The sequence below is a fragment of the Crinia signifera genome, chromosome 4 (genome assembly GCF_055691185.1).
Source record: "Crinia signifera chromosome 4, ASM5569118v1, whole genome shotgun sequence".
NCBI classification, from domain to species: domain Eukaryota; kingdom Metazoa; phylum Chordata; class Amphibia; order Anura; family Myobatrachidae; genus Crinia; species Crinia signifera.
Window position 1 is genome coordinate 79,669,622 of NC_139220.1, and position 21,631 is coordinate 79,691,252.

The window sequence follows — 21,631 nt, forward strand, 5'->3', positions numbered from 1 at the left end:
AAAGAACTGCTAAAAATATGTAATTTTTATAGTATTTGTTGTTTGTACCATTAGCCCTTTGTCACAGAGATTATCAGTAATACTGATGGCAACTGGGACTCTCTGCAGCCATGCAATGGTGTACTTATTGATCAGTTGTGAACCTTTAATGTTAAGATTGTTCTCGTTGGAAGTACATTACTATGTAAGGTGTAAGCTATTGCAAAAACTGTGTACAGTATGTTCGATTGTCGGTCATGCAGCTTCACACCATCTGTTTAATACGTAGCCTAGGCACAATTGCCAAAATCAAACAGTATTGATTTTTATATTACACAAATTAAATTTAGTTTTAAAGAGGTCACAGTGCAATGAGAATAATCAATACACAGCACATCTGAAACCACAAGTCTATTGATGGATTAACTTATTGCAGATACAGTGTGCGCATGTAAGCATTAATATTTACTCTCTCCCTCTCTCTCTCTCTCTCTCTCTCTCTCAGCTGCTTGCCCAGTTTTGTGTAGTGGCAATGGACAGTACTCCAAAGGAACCTGCATATGCTACAGTGGATGGAAAGGAGCAGAGTGTGATGTACCCAGCAGTCAGTGCATAGACCCAACATGCGGAGGCCATGGCTCTTGCATAGAAGGAAACTGTGTGTGTTCTGCAGGGTTTAAAGGAGACAACTGTGAAGAAGGTACATATGTTTTGAAAACACTTTAAAACTGCTGAGATATAAACAGGGGCACTCATGAGACACCCTAGTACTGAGATCACTGTGAATGAATCTGTGATGTAATTTTGTTTATGTACACAAGCAGGAAACTTTTCCAGGTGACTTTTGGATATGACAATATGTGTCTTCACAAATCAACACATTGTAATTAAGGAAACATTAACATTGGTATTGGGTGTGGTAAGGTGGTCCGGCAATCAGGATTCCGACGGCCAGTATCCCGACATCAGAATCCCGACAGTTGGTGCTCCAACAGGGGGAGATTGCAAAGAAGCCCCTTGCAGGTTTGGTGGCTTGCTTCGTTAGCCACAGGTTCTATTCTCCCTCTGTGGGGGTTAGGGAGCTTAGCCTCTGTCTGTCGGGATCCCGACTGTCGGGCATTTAAACAGTCGGAATACCAATGTCGGAGTACTGACCATCAGAAAGTCTTCTGGCACCCATTGTAATCATAGCCTCTGAAATGACAGACTGGCCCTCAATAAACAATCACCTGGAGAAACAGGGCTGAAAACATCACAGGACCATTAATATTTATGCTTGTGTGCGTATTTTTAAATCCAATATAACTAGATGTATCTTTCTGGAAATATATTCACGCACTGTACATCTCCACTTAGCTTCACAAAAGATATTTTGCTGTAAACATGTAATTTGCAAAACACTATGAAATATTACTAAACTAGAACTGAAAAACTAATGGAAACATTTCACAAGCTGAATAAAAAGAGTGGGCAATAGACTATGAGATGTGAAGGCTGGAAATGCATATGGTAAATGGCGAAACAACCTTATGTTTAGGGGAACATTCAAATACATTATATGCCAATGAATGCTTGAAAACAGCGCATGCAGACGTCCGTCATTTAAAATGCACTAGGAAACTCCTGCCAAAGCCACTCCAAATGATTATAGTATAGAATGACGAATGGCTTCTTATGAAGTGTGCTGTATTAAGTGAAAGTCTGGACCTGGGCCACCAATTCTGTGCCACGACATTGTAAAGGAAAACCACTATTTCATATATTCATACATCCTGCACATATAATCTTGACTTTAAATGAAATAAAAGGTTAAATCAATGTTCCCTTCACCTTTCATGTCTACATTTGACAGCCATTTTAGTGTTCGACTAAACAAACAGAACACCATTTTACACGTTACCGTAAAATGATGCAGTTTATCATATTGATTAGTTCTCCAAAAATAATGATGCAATGTCATTCATACGCCCTTATCAAAGTGCAGAAAGGAATTGAGAATTCTGATTCAGCAGTATTTTTTATTCAAGTTAAGCTTTTTAGCCAGGATATTCATCATAGCTACGTCTCCCAAACAATTCACCTGAAATGGAAGTGGCATGGAAATCAATATGATCCATATTTTCTGCCGCATAAACACTGTTGCTCTATTAACAAATTTGCAAAGGAAAATGAAATGGAACATTTGTCAGGTTTTGCGCTGTGTCGTGGCAGGGACGTAAGTGAAATTGACAAATTAGGTTAACTTACTACTGTTGTTTTTGCCAGTTTCGTGGTCAAGTCATTTTTCAATGACATTTAACTTCATAAATTTAATTCATGGTTCATCGGGGACTTACAGGGCCTAATGGTAACAGAATTCTTTTTCTTCCTTTTTCATTCTTTGTTCTTTTTATGATTTGTCCTTTTCCTATTTTATATATAGTATTTCTCTCTATTTCTTTGATGCTACCAACGTATATAAATGTTATCATTATAGATTGTGGTTAGAGTGGCATAAAACGCAAAGAGCCTCATGTGATCTTTTTGTTCCACCATAACAATTTTATAGCTGCAGGCAAAAATTTACATCTTGTCATAAAAATATTAAGTGTGCTCATGAAAAGAGCTATTAAGTATCATTGTCCAGAACTGAAAATGGAGTATGTTTGTCTGAAAAAAAAAAAAAAAATTCTACCTATGATTATCTTTAAACTGGTAAAGACAGGAAAAATCTATTTTCATATACAATGTTAGAAAATTTGGCCATTGAATAAATAGCAGAAGAAGATATATATTGCATACTGTATATTAGTTACACTGGCTGCACTCCAATGCATGGTTACATTATTTAATTTCTGGTAAGTTATGTTCTTCCTCCTACATGAGTCCACAGCATTATAGCATTTGGACTTTGTGTGTTTTCATGCCGGGTTAACAAGTTTATATATCACTTCACATTGGAATTAGCATATACCCCGGTATAGCAAAATAACAATACCCAGATCAGAGGTTCCCAAAGGTGGTCCTCAAGGCACCCTTACCATCCAGGTTTTAAAGCTATCTATGACTCACCACAGATATACATTATCTACATTATTATATTTATTATGGTTATTGTACTATATATGAGGTTAGGACACCTCATTTATTTTGAATGTTATAGCATCTAAACAAGCAGGCAACAAGTTCTACAATCTTAATAATGATACTTTTGCTATAGGTTTGGTGGCTAAAGCAATATTGCAGCTTTCACGTACAGTATGTAAGAGACAAGGTTTCAGAGAAAATGTACTGTTTGTGCCTATGCGATGATGAAATAAATAGATATACACTTGCTATGTATATGCTGTATCAATAACTAGATGTTTCCCAAACCCTTTTGCATTTGTAGTGGACTGTATGGACCCAACATGCTCTAACCATGGAGTGTGTGTGAATAAGGAATGCCTTTGCAGCCCTGGGTGGGGTGGCCAGAACTGTGAGCTCCCGAGAACTCAGTGTCCAGATCAGTGCAGTGGACATGGGACATACCTTACTGACACAGGCCTGTGTAGCTGTGATCCTAACTGGATGGGGCCTGATTGCTCAGTTGGTAAGAGAAATATTTTTAATTTTATTTAATTTTTAAGTTAATTTTTTATTTTCAGCACTTTCACCAATACATGACTTATGGTGAATTGGTCAAGATACTAGGGGGCAAATCTCTTAACAAATGATATTCTTGCTATCACTCTTTATGAATGGTAAATACCGCTCCAGCCAATCAGATTCTGACACATGACAGAAGCTGACTGGCTGTAGAACAATTTATCATTTGCAAAAAGTGGTAACAAAAATCTCTCTCTCTTAAAAATAACTTGTCCCAACTTTCATGCAGTATGCTGCTGTGAACTTTTTACTATATATTGCACCAGTTTGCTGCAATATATAGCTTTCTTGGTACTTATGTAATATCTGGACTCCCGTTTTTCTTGTGAGACCGCTCGCCACGCTTCGGGTTGGTGTTGATGGATCTTTTATCTTATGGATCTTATGCGTCTTATGGATGCATAAGATCCATGGGATCCATTAGATGAGTTCCATAAGATGCGATATTTGTACATACAATTAAAAATCTTTTCAATTGTATAGATTGTATATCTCGTCGATCTCGTCCATGCACAAACACATATGATGCATGCAATGCTTGCGATATCGTCCTGACACATACAATCTAGATCGTGGGCGCCGTGCTAAGAAATAAGTACCGTAACATTTAACAAGACCGACTAAAATATATATAAAAATAAAAGCACATTTATTTTAAATGATAAAAGATTAAGGAAACAACTATATATATATATATATATATATATATATATATATGTCTACAAAAGAAACGATAAGAGCAAGCGCACTATAGTGCATGAATCAATTTTAAACAATTTATTGAAGGGTACACAGAAGATAAAACAGGTAGCGGGGGTCACGTACCACAACAAGCGGCACTAGTCGCCGCAGTAGAATCGCATAAACTGCTTTTCCCAGCAGTAGTTTGTAGGAGAGGTTACACTCAATTGTGGCATCCACAGCAGCAGCGTTTGCGGTCTCACACCCCACAGGTTCAAAGTTCTTGGTCAAAGAAGACGCTAGGCCACGCCCCAATGCATTTCGTCATCGACTTCGTCAGAGGGCTCTATATACAGAGATGAAATAAGTGACACTCGGAGACTCTGAAGTAAGTGATGAAGCAAAGTGGAAATTTAATTTCCCAGCACGGCGCCCACGATCTAGATTGTATGTGTCGGGACGATATCGCAAGCATTGCATGCATCTTATGTGTTTGTGCATGGACGAGATCGACGAGATATACAATCTATACAATTGAAAAGATTTTTAATTGTATGTACAAATATCGCATCTTATGGATGGGCCCCGTCGTCAGTTCAGGGCTCCGAAACGTTATCACCCTGCACATGGATTAAATTTCCACTCTGCTTCATCACTTACTTCAGTCTCCGAGTGCCGCTTATTTCATCTCTGCATATACCCAGAGGACTCATCCCCTCTTGTGAGAGGGCACCGGAGCCAGTACTCTGGGGCATTCACACTCAAGTCCTGAGTGCCGGTCTCATTGGATGCTATATATATATATATATATATATGAATACAAATATTTCAAGGGGTCCACACTCGGTTTAAACAAGGGAGGGTGCTCCGCAAGATGTCAAAGGTTTCAAAACATCAATTTATTTGCATCATGAAGACATACCATCCGACGTAATGTGACATTTCGATCTAAGTAAGACCATAATCAGGAATTGTACAACCAAGAACAAATATGCATCAGATCAGCAGCCTGGCATCCAACCCTCAGAAAGGATACAGCTGTACTGCCTCACCGGGTCAGCTTATATACCTACAAACAGGAAGTGATGTCACTACCTGTCTGCAACCCACAGTGTTTCTAAAACTTGTGCCATTACAACGAAATCATTACACCAGTCATGTAGCTAGATAGCTCCAACCCAAGGAGTGCATAAAATGCCAGAATGGGTGGAGAGGCCGCAGTAAAAAAAACTAAATTGAGCTAACAGCATCTATCGCGAGGCTGGAAATGTTTCTTGTGTTCCACCAGCCACAGCGGGAGTAGCACATGCTTTCCATGCGCCAAAAGGCGGACGTGGAGCATGTTAACACTTATAGGAACATTAGATGTGTGTATAGCGTTGATCGCTGAGCTGGAAACGCGTCATGCGTTCCATCCAACCAACCGGAAGTGCCTCTTGCATTCCACGCTCGTGCAAGCGAGCGTGGAGTGGGTACTGTATCTAACGGAACTGTATATCATCACCAAATTAATGTATAAACACTATATATACACATTCTATCCATTAATAGCAAGTAAACAACTTGTCATTATGTGGAAAATATTTCTATATATTATCAATGCTATCGGATGAGTTCCAATAGAGCTAGCGGCCATATTAAGTGTATTGCACTCATAGAGCGGGTGTGGTATGCGACTCCGACAGTCGGGATCCCGACAGTCATTATCCCGACTGCCCAGAGTCAGGCAGCATGGCGAGCGCAAAAATTCTATTCTCCCTCTATGGGGGTCGTGGACCCCCATGAGGGAAAATAGCGGGTGGCCGTCGGGCACCCGGCTGTCAGCGTTTTGACAGTCGGGACCCAGAATGTCGGGAACCCGTCCGGCACCCCATAGAATGATGTACACAAATAATAAATTAATAGGCAAGTAGGGCAATGTGGGTAAAGTATACAAGCCAACCCTGGTGGCAGCACTCATTTATAAATATACATACATTACAATAATACTAAACCTAAAAACACACTATTAAACAAAAAAAAAAATATATATATATATATATTTATTTATTTATTTATTTTATTACATTTTATATATTTTTTAAATTATTTGTAAAAAAGATTTAAGCTTTTTATGTCTTTTATAATTTATATCATGTGCAGTTATTTTCATTAAAAAACGCATTTACTGTAATAACGTGGATATCTACCAGGAAGTAATTAACCCAGGTGTATCAACAATCAGAAATATCAATAGATATTCTACTACATCTAACTCTGCTGTATAGTAAATCTGGTGTGAAAGTTTAATACCAACTTAACAAAATATAATGCTAAATAACCAAACCAAACAAAACCAAACTTGCTACGTTACCAACTCATCCGATAGCATTGATAATATATATAATTATTTAACACATAATGACAAGTTGTTTACTTGCTATTAATGGATAGAATGTATTTATAGTGTTTATATATTTGGTGATGATATACAGTTCCGTTAGATACAGTGCCCACTCCACGCTCGCTTCGTGGAGCATGGAACGCAAGGGACACTTCCGGTTGGTTGGATGGAACGCATGACACATTTTTCAGCTGCATATTTGTTCTTGGTTGTACAATTCCTGATGATCGGTCTTACTTAGACCGAAACGTCACGTTACGTCGGATGGTATGTTTTCATGACGCAAATAAATTGCTGTTTTGAAAACCTTGTCCTCGGTGAGTGCCCATTTCAGTGAGGGCCTCAGGGGCCCCTGAGGAAAACTGTGAGAAACAGTTGAAACGGCTGTCAGGCCAAATTTGCATCCGCGGTACGGAATCGCTGCACTGAGACAGCGCCAATAATTGCTTTTCTATGAGCCGTGGGAATGAATTAGACGCATGTGCGTGGCGAAGGCATCGCACCAATTGCCATGGAAGCCGCACGTGATGGTTGGCACAGCGATGATGAGTGTGGCTACATTTGTATTGCATGGGTGAGAATCACTAACTTCTTATCGTGCCTGCAAATAGTTACTGTAAATAAGCATGTGATTATTTATTGTGAACTTATAAGTTGGGCACCAAGTCATCTCTATTCCAAAGTACGTTTTCTTGATTAAACGACTTCTCCAGGACATTACTTGGTTGTCAGATCATAAACAACGGAGGAAAAATATCTACAGTACAGTACATCTCCTTCTCTACTCCAGGGCTTGGGTTATGATAACGGACACAAAATATTTACATCCCCTTGCTAGTTCCTGACATTTCCAACCTATTCCTCTACTGTTATAATGCACCTGGCATAGAAACTGCTCATACTGTTTGCAGTACTAGACGCCACTAGTGTTTCCCCATTCTGCTTCTTATACTTACTCACCGGCTTCATTTATTTCTGCCTCTTATTTTTTTCACAGCTCAATTTCTTTTTACTATAGTCACAGCACTTTCGTTATCACATCTCTTCTTTTCTTTATTGATTAATGCTCTCACTCAACTATCACATCTATACAAGCCAATGGCTATGAGAGGGGATGGGTGCTAATTACATGATCCTGCGGATTGTTGTAGGGGCCATGTGCCACCACTTTTTCCCTGTCAGCTGTCATAAGCCTCTTTCCCCAGGGCAGCTGGTGTGTGTTGGACTGGGGTGTGTCCAGGGGATCTACGGTACTTGTGTATTATCTGGGCGCCCGATTTTTTCATCGGGTCGGAAAAATCACGTAGATCGCATCGCATTGCAACCAAATCGCATGCGATACTATGCGATGCGATCAACGCTATTTTTCCATAGGAATCAATGTCAAATGGTCCCAATCAATGTTAAATGGTCCCAAATGGACCCTGAGACCCAATTTCACATTAGGATCAATGTTAAATGCCCCCCAGGCCCCCCATTGTTTGTATGCCCCCTCATTGTTAACGCCACCCCACCATCAACGCCAACCCGAAGCGTGGCGATTGGCGGCGTTACGCGTCCTCCGACCTTTTCATACCCCCACTTTCCACGTCGGCGTGGAGTTCATTTTATATAGTGTGGTGAACGAAGCGAGCCACTGAGCCCGAAGCGTGGCGAGTGGATGCGGAATACGAGCCCGAAGCGTGACGAGCGGACACGGATTACTTAACATGTATTTTGCGGCCCCTCAAAGGGCTCGCTGCGCTCGCCACGCTTCGGGCTTGTATTCCTCATCCGAGCTCGGTGGCTCGCTGCGCTCGCCACACTATATAATATCAACTCTACGCCGACGTGGATAGTGGGGGTATGAAAAGGTCGGAGGACGCGTACCGCCGCCTCTCGCCACGCTTCGGGTTGGCATTGATGGTGGGGTGGCGTTAACAATGCGGGGGCATTTTGGCTAATACACCTAATGGGGGGGCCATGAGGGGCATTTAACATTGCCCCTAATGTGAAATCAGGTGTCAGAGACCGTTTGGAACCATTTAACATTGCGATGCGATCTACGCGATTTTACCGCAAAATCACATCGGTCGCATTGCATGCCTTAAGTTAAGGCATGCAATTTTCAACATCGGGCGCCCAGATAATACACAAGTACCAAATCTACTGTTGTTGTCCTATATTAGGATAATGACAATAAAGTTGTATCTAATCTAATCTATCTAATCTACTGCCAGTGAGCCTCTGTGTCTTCTATGGTGATGCCCCCAATACCCCAAATCTGCCTGTGTGCATTACCTGGCCAAACCTTCTACAGACCTGTTCACAGCACTTCTCCTAAGACTTTAGGGCTTTCTGCCACCTCAGCCATGTCTGAATTAGCACTACACCCCCTGGGTTATTTTTGATGGGGATCCCAACTTGCTGCTGCTGCAGTGATGCCTGCTTTTATTGTCTGCTGGGTGCTTTTGTGGGTGGGAACTCTCCCCTACTTTAGCCCTATTGTGGGGCTCTTTCTTCTTTCCTTCATAATACTCTCTTCATGGGCAACTATATTTATTTATTATACATTTATTTCCAGTTTCTTATAGACCATTCACAGGGATGTGTTGATGCCTTTTCTGGGAGTGCATGCCTGAAGCTAGTGGCTGCATCATTGGATGCAGCAATCACTGGCTTTGGATGAGTGATTTCACCGGGCATTCTGTGTAACCAGAGGGTCACTCAGATGTATAATGGTCATGCAGTTGATCCCTATAGTACATCCTCAGGTGCAGCAGAGAATCACAGAAGCCAGAATTGGGCTTATTGTAAATTAAGGCCCCTCCTGTAAGCAATGGCTATGCTAACTGCATCCATCTATAAATTAGCCCATGCGTATCAGTTGCTTAGCCTTTCCATAGAGCGTTCTGTGTATATAATATCCAGGACCCGGCCAGATTAAGGGAGGGGCAACAAGGCAATTGTCCCAGGGCCCCCACACAGTGTGATTTGTATGAGCGCATCTCGCTCCAGTGGCTCAGCTGTCCATTAACAGTCACTGAGGAGGTTCTCTGTGTAGTCAGTCAAATTCTAAAAGATCATGACTGTGGGACGCCAGTGTTTACTGGTTCAGTCCAGATAATGTAGGTAGAGGTGTGTGTCTGTGTGCATCACATGTGGGGGAGGCGGTTGGCAGCAATGTTTGATAAGGGAGCCCTACACCTTTGTTGCCCCTGGTCCACCTCACTAGCTTTAATCTGGCCCTGTCAGGGACCCTTCCTTGCAAAGTACTTGTACTGCATGCAAGGCAGTTTTAAGAGAGCAGAGGGCCCATGGCCCCCTCTTTTCAGGTAGTAAGTCTCCAAAAACATGTCGCTAGCACTTGCGTACCAGCACAAATCATCGGGAAGATGGCCACGGTGACCATTTACCCAGTGATTTATGTCTGCTGTGCCAGCCAATGCTGTGGGCTTCAGAGAGGTCAGTATAATTTTATGGATGCAGGGTGTGCAGTGTCGGCTCCCTTGTACCATATACACTGCACACCTTGCACCCATTATAGATACCCCCTGTGCCTGCATATAGTGTTGTCATTTTTATACCTTTTTGCATTGACTGCTTAGAAAAAGAATGTGAATGATTTGGTTAATATATTACTCTGTAATAAAATATTTCTAAACTTCCAAATTAAAATTCTCTAACTTGTTCCTTGCCCTTCAATAGTAATGTGAACATAATTTTGAGCTTAGCTGAAAGAATATAAAATTGCGCAGTGTAATAGGCTATGAAAGATGCATAAGGGATAGCAGTACCTGTATATTAAAAGTACAGTGAGCAGATAAACCAGTGACAGAGAATACACAGTTTAAGTATTTACTGTAACTGCGTATTTGCCACAACAAGCAGGGATTTTTGTTTCTTTGTTTGCAAAAATTATTAGCATTGTCTATGCTAGTATTCCTGCAGCCAAGAAAGAAAATATAGGGTGAGATTTAATAGGATGAGAAATTCAGAAAGTGAGAGATTTTGGTAAGAAATCTCCAGTTTTTTTTTAAAAAAGACAATCATTTACACTGCAAAACCAGTTTGATTGTACAGTGTAAATGATTGCCGTTTTAAAAAACACCTGTAGATTTCTCACTAAATCTCTCACTTTCTGAATCTCTCATCTTATTAATTCTCACCCATTCATCAAAAAAATGTAGATTATATTTAGATTGTTTGTCCTCAACCAGCTTTGTATTTTGCAAGGTTGTTTGACCGAAGAAATGCATTAATCCAATCAGGGGCGTAGCTAACTATTCAGCGCCCCCCCGCCGCACTATTCACCCCACCCCCCACCTAACCTGCCCCCCCTTCTTACCCACGGTCTGTGTCTCGCCCGGCTCTCTGTCGGGACCTTCCTGACGTCACGGTCCCGGCCGGCTCCTGCTGCTACAATGAAAACGGACTCTTAGAAAATGGGTGCCCCCATACTGCAGACAGAAAACTGTCTGCAGTATGGGGGCAGCCATTTTCTAATTGTTAGTTTTCATTGCAGCAGGAGCCGGCCGGGACCGTGACGTCAGGAAGGTCCCGACAGAGAGCCGGGCGAGACGCAGACCGCGGGTAACTATAGCCCCGCAGCCCCCCCGGCGGCGCCCCCAATTTCTCTGCGCCCCCCCCACCACCGCGGGGGCTGCGGAGCTATAGTTACGCCACTGAATCCAATATATACATATATATAAATATATATATATATACTTATATATATTTATATATATACATATAGATACAGTAGATAGATATGTATGAATCATTCATTGCTGTTGCATTTTTAGCCATCATTTTTATCCATCAGCTTTAATATATTATTATGTATATTTCTGTGGCTTTTATATAAGCAATTATAAGTAATTGCTATATGTACGACCTTTAATTTATGTCTGTTACCTGTACCAATGTATTTGTGTAATGTTGGCTGTTATTTGTATGTTGCAGAGGTATGTTCAGTGGATTGCGGCACTCATGGTGTTTGCGTTGGTGGAGCGTGTCGCTGCGAAGAAGGGTGGACTGGGGTGGCATGTGACCAACGTGTTTGCCACCCTCGCTGCACTGAACACGGAACTTGCAAAGATGGAAAATGTGAATGCAGAGAGGGCTGGAATGGGGAGCACTGCACCATTGGTAGGCAAACGACGGGCACCGAAAGAGGCACATATTGCTTTATTCTCATACTACATATCGCCATTGTATCTGGGTTCCATCAAGGAAGCCACTGTTTTACATCTGCAATATACAAATTTAATTGTATGTTTTGTTTAGTTAAACATTTGCGGTACAAAATTTTATATAAAAATTAACGTGATTTTGAACTCAAAATTGAAATCCAAAAAATATTGTTAGCTTTGTCTAAGTTCATGGAATATTTTTGTATTGCAGCAGTTGTGGCACCCTTAATGGGACATTCCTTTTTATTAGAGATGAGCGAAATGTTCAAAATTGTTTCACTATCATTTATTGTTTCCATGGAATAAAACACTTCTCATACAGAGTACACTGTATATAAAACAAAAGAAAAATAAGCATGCAGCTTCCCATTCCCAAAGCTGTAATTGGCCCCAATGCTAGACACACTTGACTCCAGGATTTTAAATTATAACAAGGAGGCATCTACATTGAGTCCTGGTGCTATAGCAAAAGCCAGACCCAGGCTGGCCAGCGCAAAGCTGTTTTACATGGGAGGATAAGGCATGAAAAACAGTGGGCCTACCATGGCCTCAAAGGGGGGTGAGGGACAGTCTGGGGGCTGCATTCCACCCCATCTTCTGGCTTATGGCTCCCACACTTTATCTTCTCTTTTATAGCCGTATGAGCATGCTGCTGCTGTCTTCTAGATTATCTGAGCCGCAGCTAGTGAGACAAGAATGGGAACCCATCTGCCCGTTGGGTTAATTAGTTATGACAGTTATGACAGTTCCAGGAGGTGGGTGAAGCACAGGGCTACCATTGCTCATTGAAAAGCATTGTGACTTCTGGATAATTAACAGGATTGGTACAACTGAGATGGCATCATTGTCACAACAGTGTTCCAAGTTTAATAGAAAGACGTCATTAGTAACATGTAAGATATGTTAAGCACAAATACAAGGAAGTGACTGGGCCCCAGTGCCCTTCTGCTCTATGGGAGGTTTCTGTCCTCCCTGAGCTCGCCTTAGGACACAAAATTCACACAAAATGAAGGATGACTTAGTTAAACTTAATACAATAGCAGGTGTTGATTTTACCTCCATATGTTCAGCTGAGGTTCTGGAAAGTCGGTATTGGTGTGTGGGTGGTGGTGGAAGGGGGTACACTGAAGTTTTGCCTAAGGTGTCCAAAAACCTTGTGCCGGCCCTCGCTATAGCAATAGTGTCTCTGCAGCAGCTCTGTGTGTTACCACAGTTCATCCACCTTTGCTTTATATTTGAGTAAAAACTTTGCAAACCCAACTCCACCACTTTTGTAAGTACAAATAAGAATACAGATCTGCTTTCTTTATCAATCCTACTCCAAACAGGAATAAAATAATTAAAACTTAAAATTGCCCCATTGCCAAATGTTAACCTATACATGTTATCGCTAAATGCGCAGTCAGAAGTGCCTGGAAGACCCCTTGTAGGGCAGTGCCAGTTACTTCTCATAGTGGCAATTTCGTGTCTTTGGATGGGGATATTTTGAGGTGGCAGAGGTGTGGGATCGGGGACTGTAGGGTTCCTTTTTTGTACTATATATTATCAAGAAAGCAGAAGTCCCATGTTGTCTAGGATGGTTCAGGAAATATGTAAACTGTTATCCTGTACATTGTACTGAGTCCAATAGAGTGACAAAGGTGCTTCTCCAGCTGTGTGGATGGAAATATGGGGGAGAGTGGGGTGTTGTGCTGTTTTTTATTGGTAGACCCCTGACAGAGGCACCAGTCCTGTAGTGAGCAGGCTGTTGCTGGTGTTTCCTGTAGCAGATGTACCCACTGCACATGTCCTCCCTGTCTTAATGGGAAAACAGAATGTCCAGCAGTGTGGTTGATTTATGGGGGCATGCTATCCCTTATCTATTCATTTACAGTAGATGCAAAAAGTAATGGGCCCCATACATCAGCAATCACAATTAATGGATTTCCAGATCCAGGGATTTTTTGACCAGATAAATGGATTCTACAATCTATCTGACTTGCCCACACATTACAGATTTATTTCAGTGATCGGCAGATTTTTCCATCTAAAGATTGCATCTTCATATCTGGAAATTGCCCAATCGATTGTCATTTCAGCTGTTCATAATGTAAATAGATGAAGAAGACGAATTGGGAATGCCCACACATATAAAAAAGATCCGCAGATAATACCAGATTATTAAGCATGTTTAAAAATCTGGTTAAGCAATCGATTGGCGATCCCTATTAATTGTTGATTGGGATTGCCAAAAGGGGGAGCCCACACATCTACAATTAATTGTGGCAATCATCTCCAGATCTCAGGATTGTCACAATTAATTGCTGATGTATGGGGCCCATAAAAGCAAAATCAGAAGATATTAAGACTAGAACAGTGCTGCTCTGAGAAGTGTAATGTTCCATAACAAAACTCAATTCACACAAAATTTTGCTATGCATTCGCTCATCTCTGCTTTTGAAAATGATCATATCTTGTACTCTAGAACATGGTCAAAGGCTTTTAGCAAGTGAGCTAGAATGGAATAAAAAAGTGTTTGACCACTGTTCTATTAGCATGTATGCCAGAAAGAGTGACACTATCAGCAGCCATCACTGTGCACGGAACTTATCAAAGTCTAATGTTTCGAACACAGATGTTTTCAACGTGTTGTTTCCATAATGGATGGAATGGCTCTAGAGTGGTGCAGACACCACTCTTATTTGCAGATGCTTACAAACACCTTATGAGGGTCCACCAGGCTACAATATTTGTAGCAATATCCAGTAACTGCATTATAGATGATCCCAAAGTAATAATAGATAACAGTCCAGTTGTAATCAATCAGATCATATTTAGTCATAATGGAAACCACAACAGGAAAATGACGTGTATTTTGCCATCAACACACTAACAGTACCAATGATGCGGAAGATGGGCGACTCAATCCAAGACCATACTGGGCAGTGAGATAAATCCAGATGAAGGGTTACTATGGGTATGGTCCATGTATAGGCATCAGTCTCGTATTGACTTACAGCACTAAGCATTTATAATAAGATATTTTTGTTTTGTGGAAACACAATGATAGAGATATAGGTGGATATTCCATCCCCGCTGCTATTTCCGACAGGGGAAATAGCGGTGGGCGCCTAGTCAATGCTGTCTTGTCCGACAGCATTGAAGAGGCAGATCGACAGAATGGGCCCAACTTTGAAAGCTGTTTGGCCCGTGTTGTTGATTATGGTCGTGAATTGTCGGGATTACGGACGAATATCTACAATCCATGGCCGTTTAAGTGGACACGCCCCCATTTCCCTGATCGCGAAGCGGAACATTGAATCCCGCCTGGCAATATTCTGTCGAGCAAAACGAAAACCGGCCAGCGTCACGACAGCCATGACCCAGGGATTGAATGCCCCCCATAGTTGTACAGCTGATAAATGAGTCTGTATTTAAGTGTTACTGTTTGTTTTGTATTAGGAGATATTTTTGGATATAAAGCGTAATATTGAGAACTGGACTGGTTGGGAATTCGTTTTGCATCTTGAGATTTTCGATGCTGCAGAGTAGCCCATGGCTGAGCAGAACTTGTTAGGATGTGTCTGAATATGTTCAGTATCAAGGACCTCTTTGTTGTATGATTAATTAGTAGGCTACAGGCTTACGGTGCCAGGAAAATAAATTATAGAAACAAATAGCAAGCACTGTAGATTTCTGTTTTACAGATTAATTTAAATTTCCCCTTTCCGTCCCTATGCAATGCATAGAAATATAGATTTTATTTGCTTGAACAACCAAATGTGACTAAAAAGGTCAAATGCTGTCCCCAGTGCATTAGAACCAGATTGTTTCTCCTGGCAGATAAGGTTTCTCAGATTATTATAGCTTCTCAACAGAATTGCTCACTCCAGCAACAGCGGGGTTACAAGCTTAATTTAAAAAAAATCTTGGTACTTTGAGTATGAATATAATCATTTTCAGGACATATCCTAAGGTATCTTTTCATAATTCAAATTTTATCAACAATCTTAATTGAAGCCATATATACACGAAGACATGATTAATAACTTTGCCCTACAAGTAACTTTCTGTGCTCATTTTACATGCACACTCCCAGAATCCTTTGCATTTGCTTCACACTGTAAGATTTGCTTTTCTGAAACAAAATGTACTGACCATATGAGTACCCTCCAGAGAAAAAAATATGCCTCCTTTCTCGAAAGTTAACACTAAGCAGTTTTGTGAAAGTAGCATACAGTTATGCTTTTGAATACCACTCGATTCTTTAAATCTCTGGCAAAATATTTTTATTTTGACCTTTATCAATGACCTTCAGATAATTGCTTGTAGTAGTATTATTACCTGCAAAGTACACTACCTGTATCCATATCCAACTGCTGGATGAGAGCAGCCACACACAAACTAAGGAGAGGCTAGACACAAGGCAAATTACACAGCTTGCTGCAAATTACCTTATTATTTTGATTAACTTTACCATAGTTTTTACAGTACTGTAACCATTGTTTTATTACTAGTATTCATTCTAGCACCTGCCATATTTGAAAACCCATGCAGTTCCTCTTCCCTGCCTGGGGTGTCGCTGTCTGCTGGGGTGTTTCTAGCACATGTCTGGTTTGCATATCAGTGCTGATATACAGACCACACTGTGCTAGAAGCACTACAGCAGACAGCGACACCCCAGGCAGGGAAGAGGAACTACATGGGTTTTCAAATATGGCGGTTGCTAGAATGAACACTAATTACTATAATGTTATGCCTTTGGATTCCCCCTCCCCGCCTTGATGTCATACTCACATTAACTGCTCACCCTGCCAGATGTAACCTAAACCCAGACGACTGCCTCAATTGACTCTTTATGGGATAGGATAAACAAAACATTGCTATCCATTTAGTGTACAGTGTATATCATATTACACATGTTTCAGTCTACTAAATGTATTAGTACCTTGTTTGGGCTTATTTTATCCTTTCTTGTGTGCCCCATATGGCTGCTTCACGTCTGATGGGAAAAGATGTTGGTTGGTTGGTTGTACATATTGAATAGCGCTAGATCGTCCATGGTCACATTAAGCTGTATGGTGTTGGGCTTTAGGCAGAGCCGGCCTTAGGCATAGGCAAACTAGGCAATTGCCTAGGGCATTTGGAATGCCTAGGGGCATCAGCAGCTTCTGCTGATTAAAATGATATGCAGCATGTCTATATTCTGTGTGTGAGTGAGGCTGTATCTGCATATAAAATAGTGTATTCATGGAAATCACTGTAACATAGGTACAGCCACAGTCGCACACAGAATATAGGCATGCCACAGATCATTTTAATCATTGGAAGCTCCTTGTGTGTGCTGGTCATAACAAATCAAATAAGATGAGTTTTCATCAAAAAATGCACCCAACGTTAGCAGAACTGGCCAGGAGCTGCATGGCCTATTGAGTCAAAATGTATGAGGAAACATCTGTATCCAAGCAGAGGCAGAGGTCACAGTGTTAGCGACTGTGAGAGTGCTGTCTGCGGGTGGGTTGGTTGTGCAATAGTGTTCGGCATATGTGTAAGGGGCATTATGTGTGTCATGTATGAATGCATTAATAATGTGCGACATATGTGTAACAGGCATTATGTGTGTCATGTGTATAAGGGCATTAATAATGTGCAACATATGTGTAATGGGCATTATGTGTGTCATTATGTGTATGAAGGGCATTAATAAAGGTTGACATAAAGTGTAAGGGGCATTATGGTTATAAGGACATTAATAATGTGTGTCATGTGTAAGGGGCATTACTGTGTGCTATTATCAGGGGTGCCGAGAGAAAGGGGTAGGGGGTACAAATTACCCAGGCCAAAGTCTAATGGAAGGGCCCAGTGGGATCCCCGGGTGCCCTCCCCTTAAGTGACAGCTGCAGCTCTTCTCCTCTGCCCAGCACACACTGCTTTGTGCTGGGTTGCAGTGTGGACATGGAGGTGCTTAAAATACAATATTTTCTCAGGATTTTTTTCTAAGGGTATAATGTGAGGAGTAATGTACATAAGGTAAAGTGGTACTACTGTGTGATGTAACGTGAATAAGGGACACCATCGCATGATATAATGTGAATAAAGTGGCACTACTGTGTGGCATAATTTGAATTGGGGGTACTATTGGGTGGCCATGCCCCTTCCCAGCAAAAACACACCCCTGTTTGGGCCACGCACCAAATGTGTGCACTGTTTCTATATAAAATATTGCGGGTAGGAGCATCAAAATGATGACTGCTATGATGAGGGTTGATGGTGCTGGGAAAGGGGACAGCGGCGTAACTATAGCACCGCAGCTATTAGGCGGCCATTTTGTGGTGGTCCTCAGCAGAAGAAGAACGGAGCCGCCGGGACCAACGCGATAGGTAAGGCTGCAGGGGATTGGGGGGGTTTGCATGGGCGGCGGGGGATTGGGGGTGCTTGGCGGGGTGGCGGCGGCGGGGGATTGGGGGGGCGCCCCCCCCTAACGGCGGGGGGCGCCCAAAACTTAGTTACGCCACTGAAAGGTGAGCAGGGTCAGAGGCTAGGGGGCACCTGCCAAAATCTTGCCTAGGGTGTCATTTAGGCTAGGGCCGGCTCTGGCTTTAGGATTTTACATCTGCAGGCAAAGGCGCACACAGTAGTGCTTACACGATATGTTAAAAAGGAGATGAGCAGCACTATTTGGTAAAAATAACAATAACTGTTTGGAAACACTATGTGATGTCAGACGATTTTTTTATGTTCCGGCGATGTTCCAGGAATCGTATGCATAATTTGCTTGTGGTGTGGCACACATATTTGAGGCCGCATCCACATGAAAGTACATAACCAACATATGTAGTGTTGCAATTGATGACATTTTTACATGTGTTGGTTATGTACTTTCATGTGGATGCGGCCTCAAATACGTGGACCGCACCACAAGAGAATTAAGCATACGATTTCTGGAACATCGCTGGAACATAAAAAAATTGTCTGACATCACATAGTGTTTCCAAACACTTTCTTGAAAAACACAATGCCGACTTCAGAAGTTTGGAAGTTGTTGGGGTGGAACATGTGAAACAGACAAGTAGAGGTGGAGAGAGGTTCCGTAGGTTGTGTAGACAGGAGGTCTTCTGGATGCATGTACTAAATACCATTCATCCAGAGGGCCTCAATGAAATGGTTGAATTAAATTATGTGATCTAAAAAGACATTCCATCAGCCATGGAATTCGAAAACCACGGAGTCCCACCAGCTTTGCTTTTGTTCCAGAGTTCTCCTTGGTGTGATTTCCAGATTATTTACTGGCTATTTGTAATAAGTGGAACCACACAAAAAAAAATAATAATAATAAATATGGTATCGTTTCTAAATATGAATTGGGAATCTGTAGTTAGCATTAAAATCTGATTGTAATTGTTAACTGATCGTTCATCTATTGGCTATAAAAATGACAGAATACAATAAAGAACAAAAGTATACTTTATTAGCATCCATTATTAAGTTTTGTATTAGTGTTACCTCTGCATCCATTGAATTCATATTTATTTTCATGATATCATTATAAATGTTTTTCAAGTAAAATATGTCACTTGGTATCTTCATTGTCTATAACCCAGTTGCTAAGCAATTTGATACGAGCTGTATATGCCCCACCCCTCTATACTCATATGATCAAATTTAGTCCAGAACATAGTTGCTAAGCTACCCGAATCGCTGGCCAATATACTGTATTGCTTTGTCCCCACGTGATCAGAACAAAGTTGCTAGGCAACTGTAATTGTCGGCTAATACACTCTATTCCCTTGCACCCACGTGATTGGCCGTAACCCGGAAGTCCTCCGAGGAGCTTAATCTTATTGCGGCTAAGTAACGCGATGGACGCGTCATCGGATCTGACCCTGAAGTAATCGGGGTCAGTCCAGAATGATCGGGGAAGATCAATGCTTGTGCACCACATCCCTCATAGACATCCGGTTAGCTAAAAAGCTGGAAGTCACCTCTATTTGCCGCCCACCACATTGATTAATGCTATGCAATAGTCGGAAATTATGTTCTATGATGTTCCGTGACCCGTAAGTTCCGGTGTCCACTGTGATATTATACTTTACTGAATGCTCTTTACTCTAGGGTCCTAATGCAAAAATTCCTATGTAACTATTTTATAACTAACACGATTTAATAGATATTCCTTGCCTCCTACTCATATGCTATTTTATTTCATAGTTTTACAGATTGGTTGGTCTAATTAGGTTTGATTAGTCACATGACCCATGTAACATAGGTATATATAGCCAGCCAGGTCTATGAAAGAGTCATCCTTTGATAAAGCTACCAGGTGTAGCGAAACGCGTTAGCAGACTACTGCTACACTCTCCCAACCACGTGTTCCTGGATTACAAACCTGGTGATTCCCACAGGAGGTCGAGGAGATCACTTTGCTCCCAACAGCGTTGCAGAAGGAGTTGGCCATCTTGGGCCACTCCTGCTAAACATCTGCATCATAGTGGTTCTCCCACTGGACTATTGCTTGGGAAATAAGCTTTTCCTTATGGATTCCTAAATCCGGGACTTGCCAGGACACCTGAGTCATATGGTTGGTGAGAACTTTTGCCCATTTTAATGGATAATTGATAAATTGTTATTGAAGTTTTTACATGTTGCTGGTGTAATTCATCTTTTATCATATTTACCAGTTATTAAATAGTGTGATAGATCAACCAATTTGGTTATTGTTATTTTTACCAAATAGCACTGCTCATCTCCATTTTAACCTATTTTTGTTCCTTCATACAGGATTGACAATCCTGTTCTAGAGCAGCAGCTTGGTAAGGACAACTCCTATCAGGTGCCCCTGGTCCAGTCCAAAATCACTAAGTGCGTCTTGGTCCAAACCCACACTTTTTTCTGCTTACAGGATATGTGCAGGATATGTCAGCCCAAGCGTTCAGATCAGAGAACATACTGTACCTTCATGTGGTGTATCTAGCCTTAGTCTGCAGGCAGGTTGGAGCAGGCTGCAATATAACAGCAGATCTGTAGAAAGCGAAGCACACTGGTATAATTTCAGAAGGTTGAGTAACACACTGAATAGTAGGAACATGAGAGCACTAGCACAGTGGGTTAGATGTAAGAAACATTGAAAGAGTGGAAAAGTGTGCCCATGAAGAAGTTGCTTATGGCAACCAATCAGCTTGTAGGAACATATTTCAAGTGTTCTCTATAAAATTATACATGGTAGCTGATTGGATGCCATGGGCAACTTCTCAACATGCTCACTTTTCCACTCTTTTCACTGATTCATACATTTTCCCCAGAGTAACATGTATTTCAGATTTGAAGATGTGGACTAAGATCTGTAATGATAAGCACGTGGACTAATTGTAAGCGCTACGCATAATGAGAATTGTATGAAGCTGGAAGCCAGAGAAGTAATTGCCGCTAATGTGCACACACGAGTGTGCACGTGACAGGCAGGAGGAAATAACACGTGATGGGACCCACTTCTGAGCTGGAGAGTATAGGTGGGATGATGTACAATGCAATGCACCTTCTGATGCAGAAGCCAGTAGTCAGAGCTGCTGAGCAGGAACAAATGTACAACAAGTTAAATTGATGCCTGGGCATAGTTTATATAGGGCACACTACATCTTGATAGGACACTGGAGTCATGTGAGTAGGTATGGTTTCTGTGACTACGTGCAATGGTATATAGGAAATATTTTTTTATTGAGAGCTATGCTATTGAATTGGCAATTAAATGTCCAGCTTTGCACAAAAACACACTCAATGAAACCTGTATATTTCCACACAGCCCGCAGTTTTT

General features: G+C 41.4%; 1 protein-coding gene across 13 annotated transcripts in view; it reads left to right on the forward strand.

The window, feature by feature from the left end:
- TENM2 (teneurin transmembrane protein 2) overlaps window positions 1-21,631 on the forward strand; it is a 2,252,147-nt gene that overhangs the window by 2,068,383 nt on the left and 162,133 nt on the right. For 11 of the 13 annotated variants that reach the window (XM_083181867.1, XM_083181872.1, XM_083181875.1 and 8 more), the window contains 3 exons: window positions 485-679; window positions 3,350-3,550; window positions 11,615-11,827. In XM_083181867.1, the coding sequence (XP_083037993.1) occupies window positions 485-679; window positions 3,350-3,550; window positions 11,615-11,827 (609 nt within the window). The remainder of the gene's footprint in view (window positions 1-484; window positions 680-3,349; window positions 3,551-11,614; window positions 11,828-21,631) is intronic. The other 2 variants (XM_083181871.1, XM_083181876.1) reach the window with 1 other exon arrangement.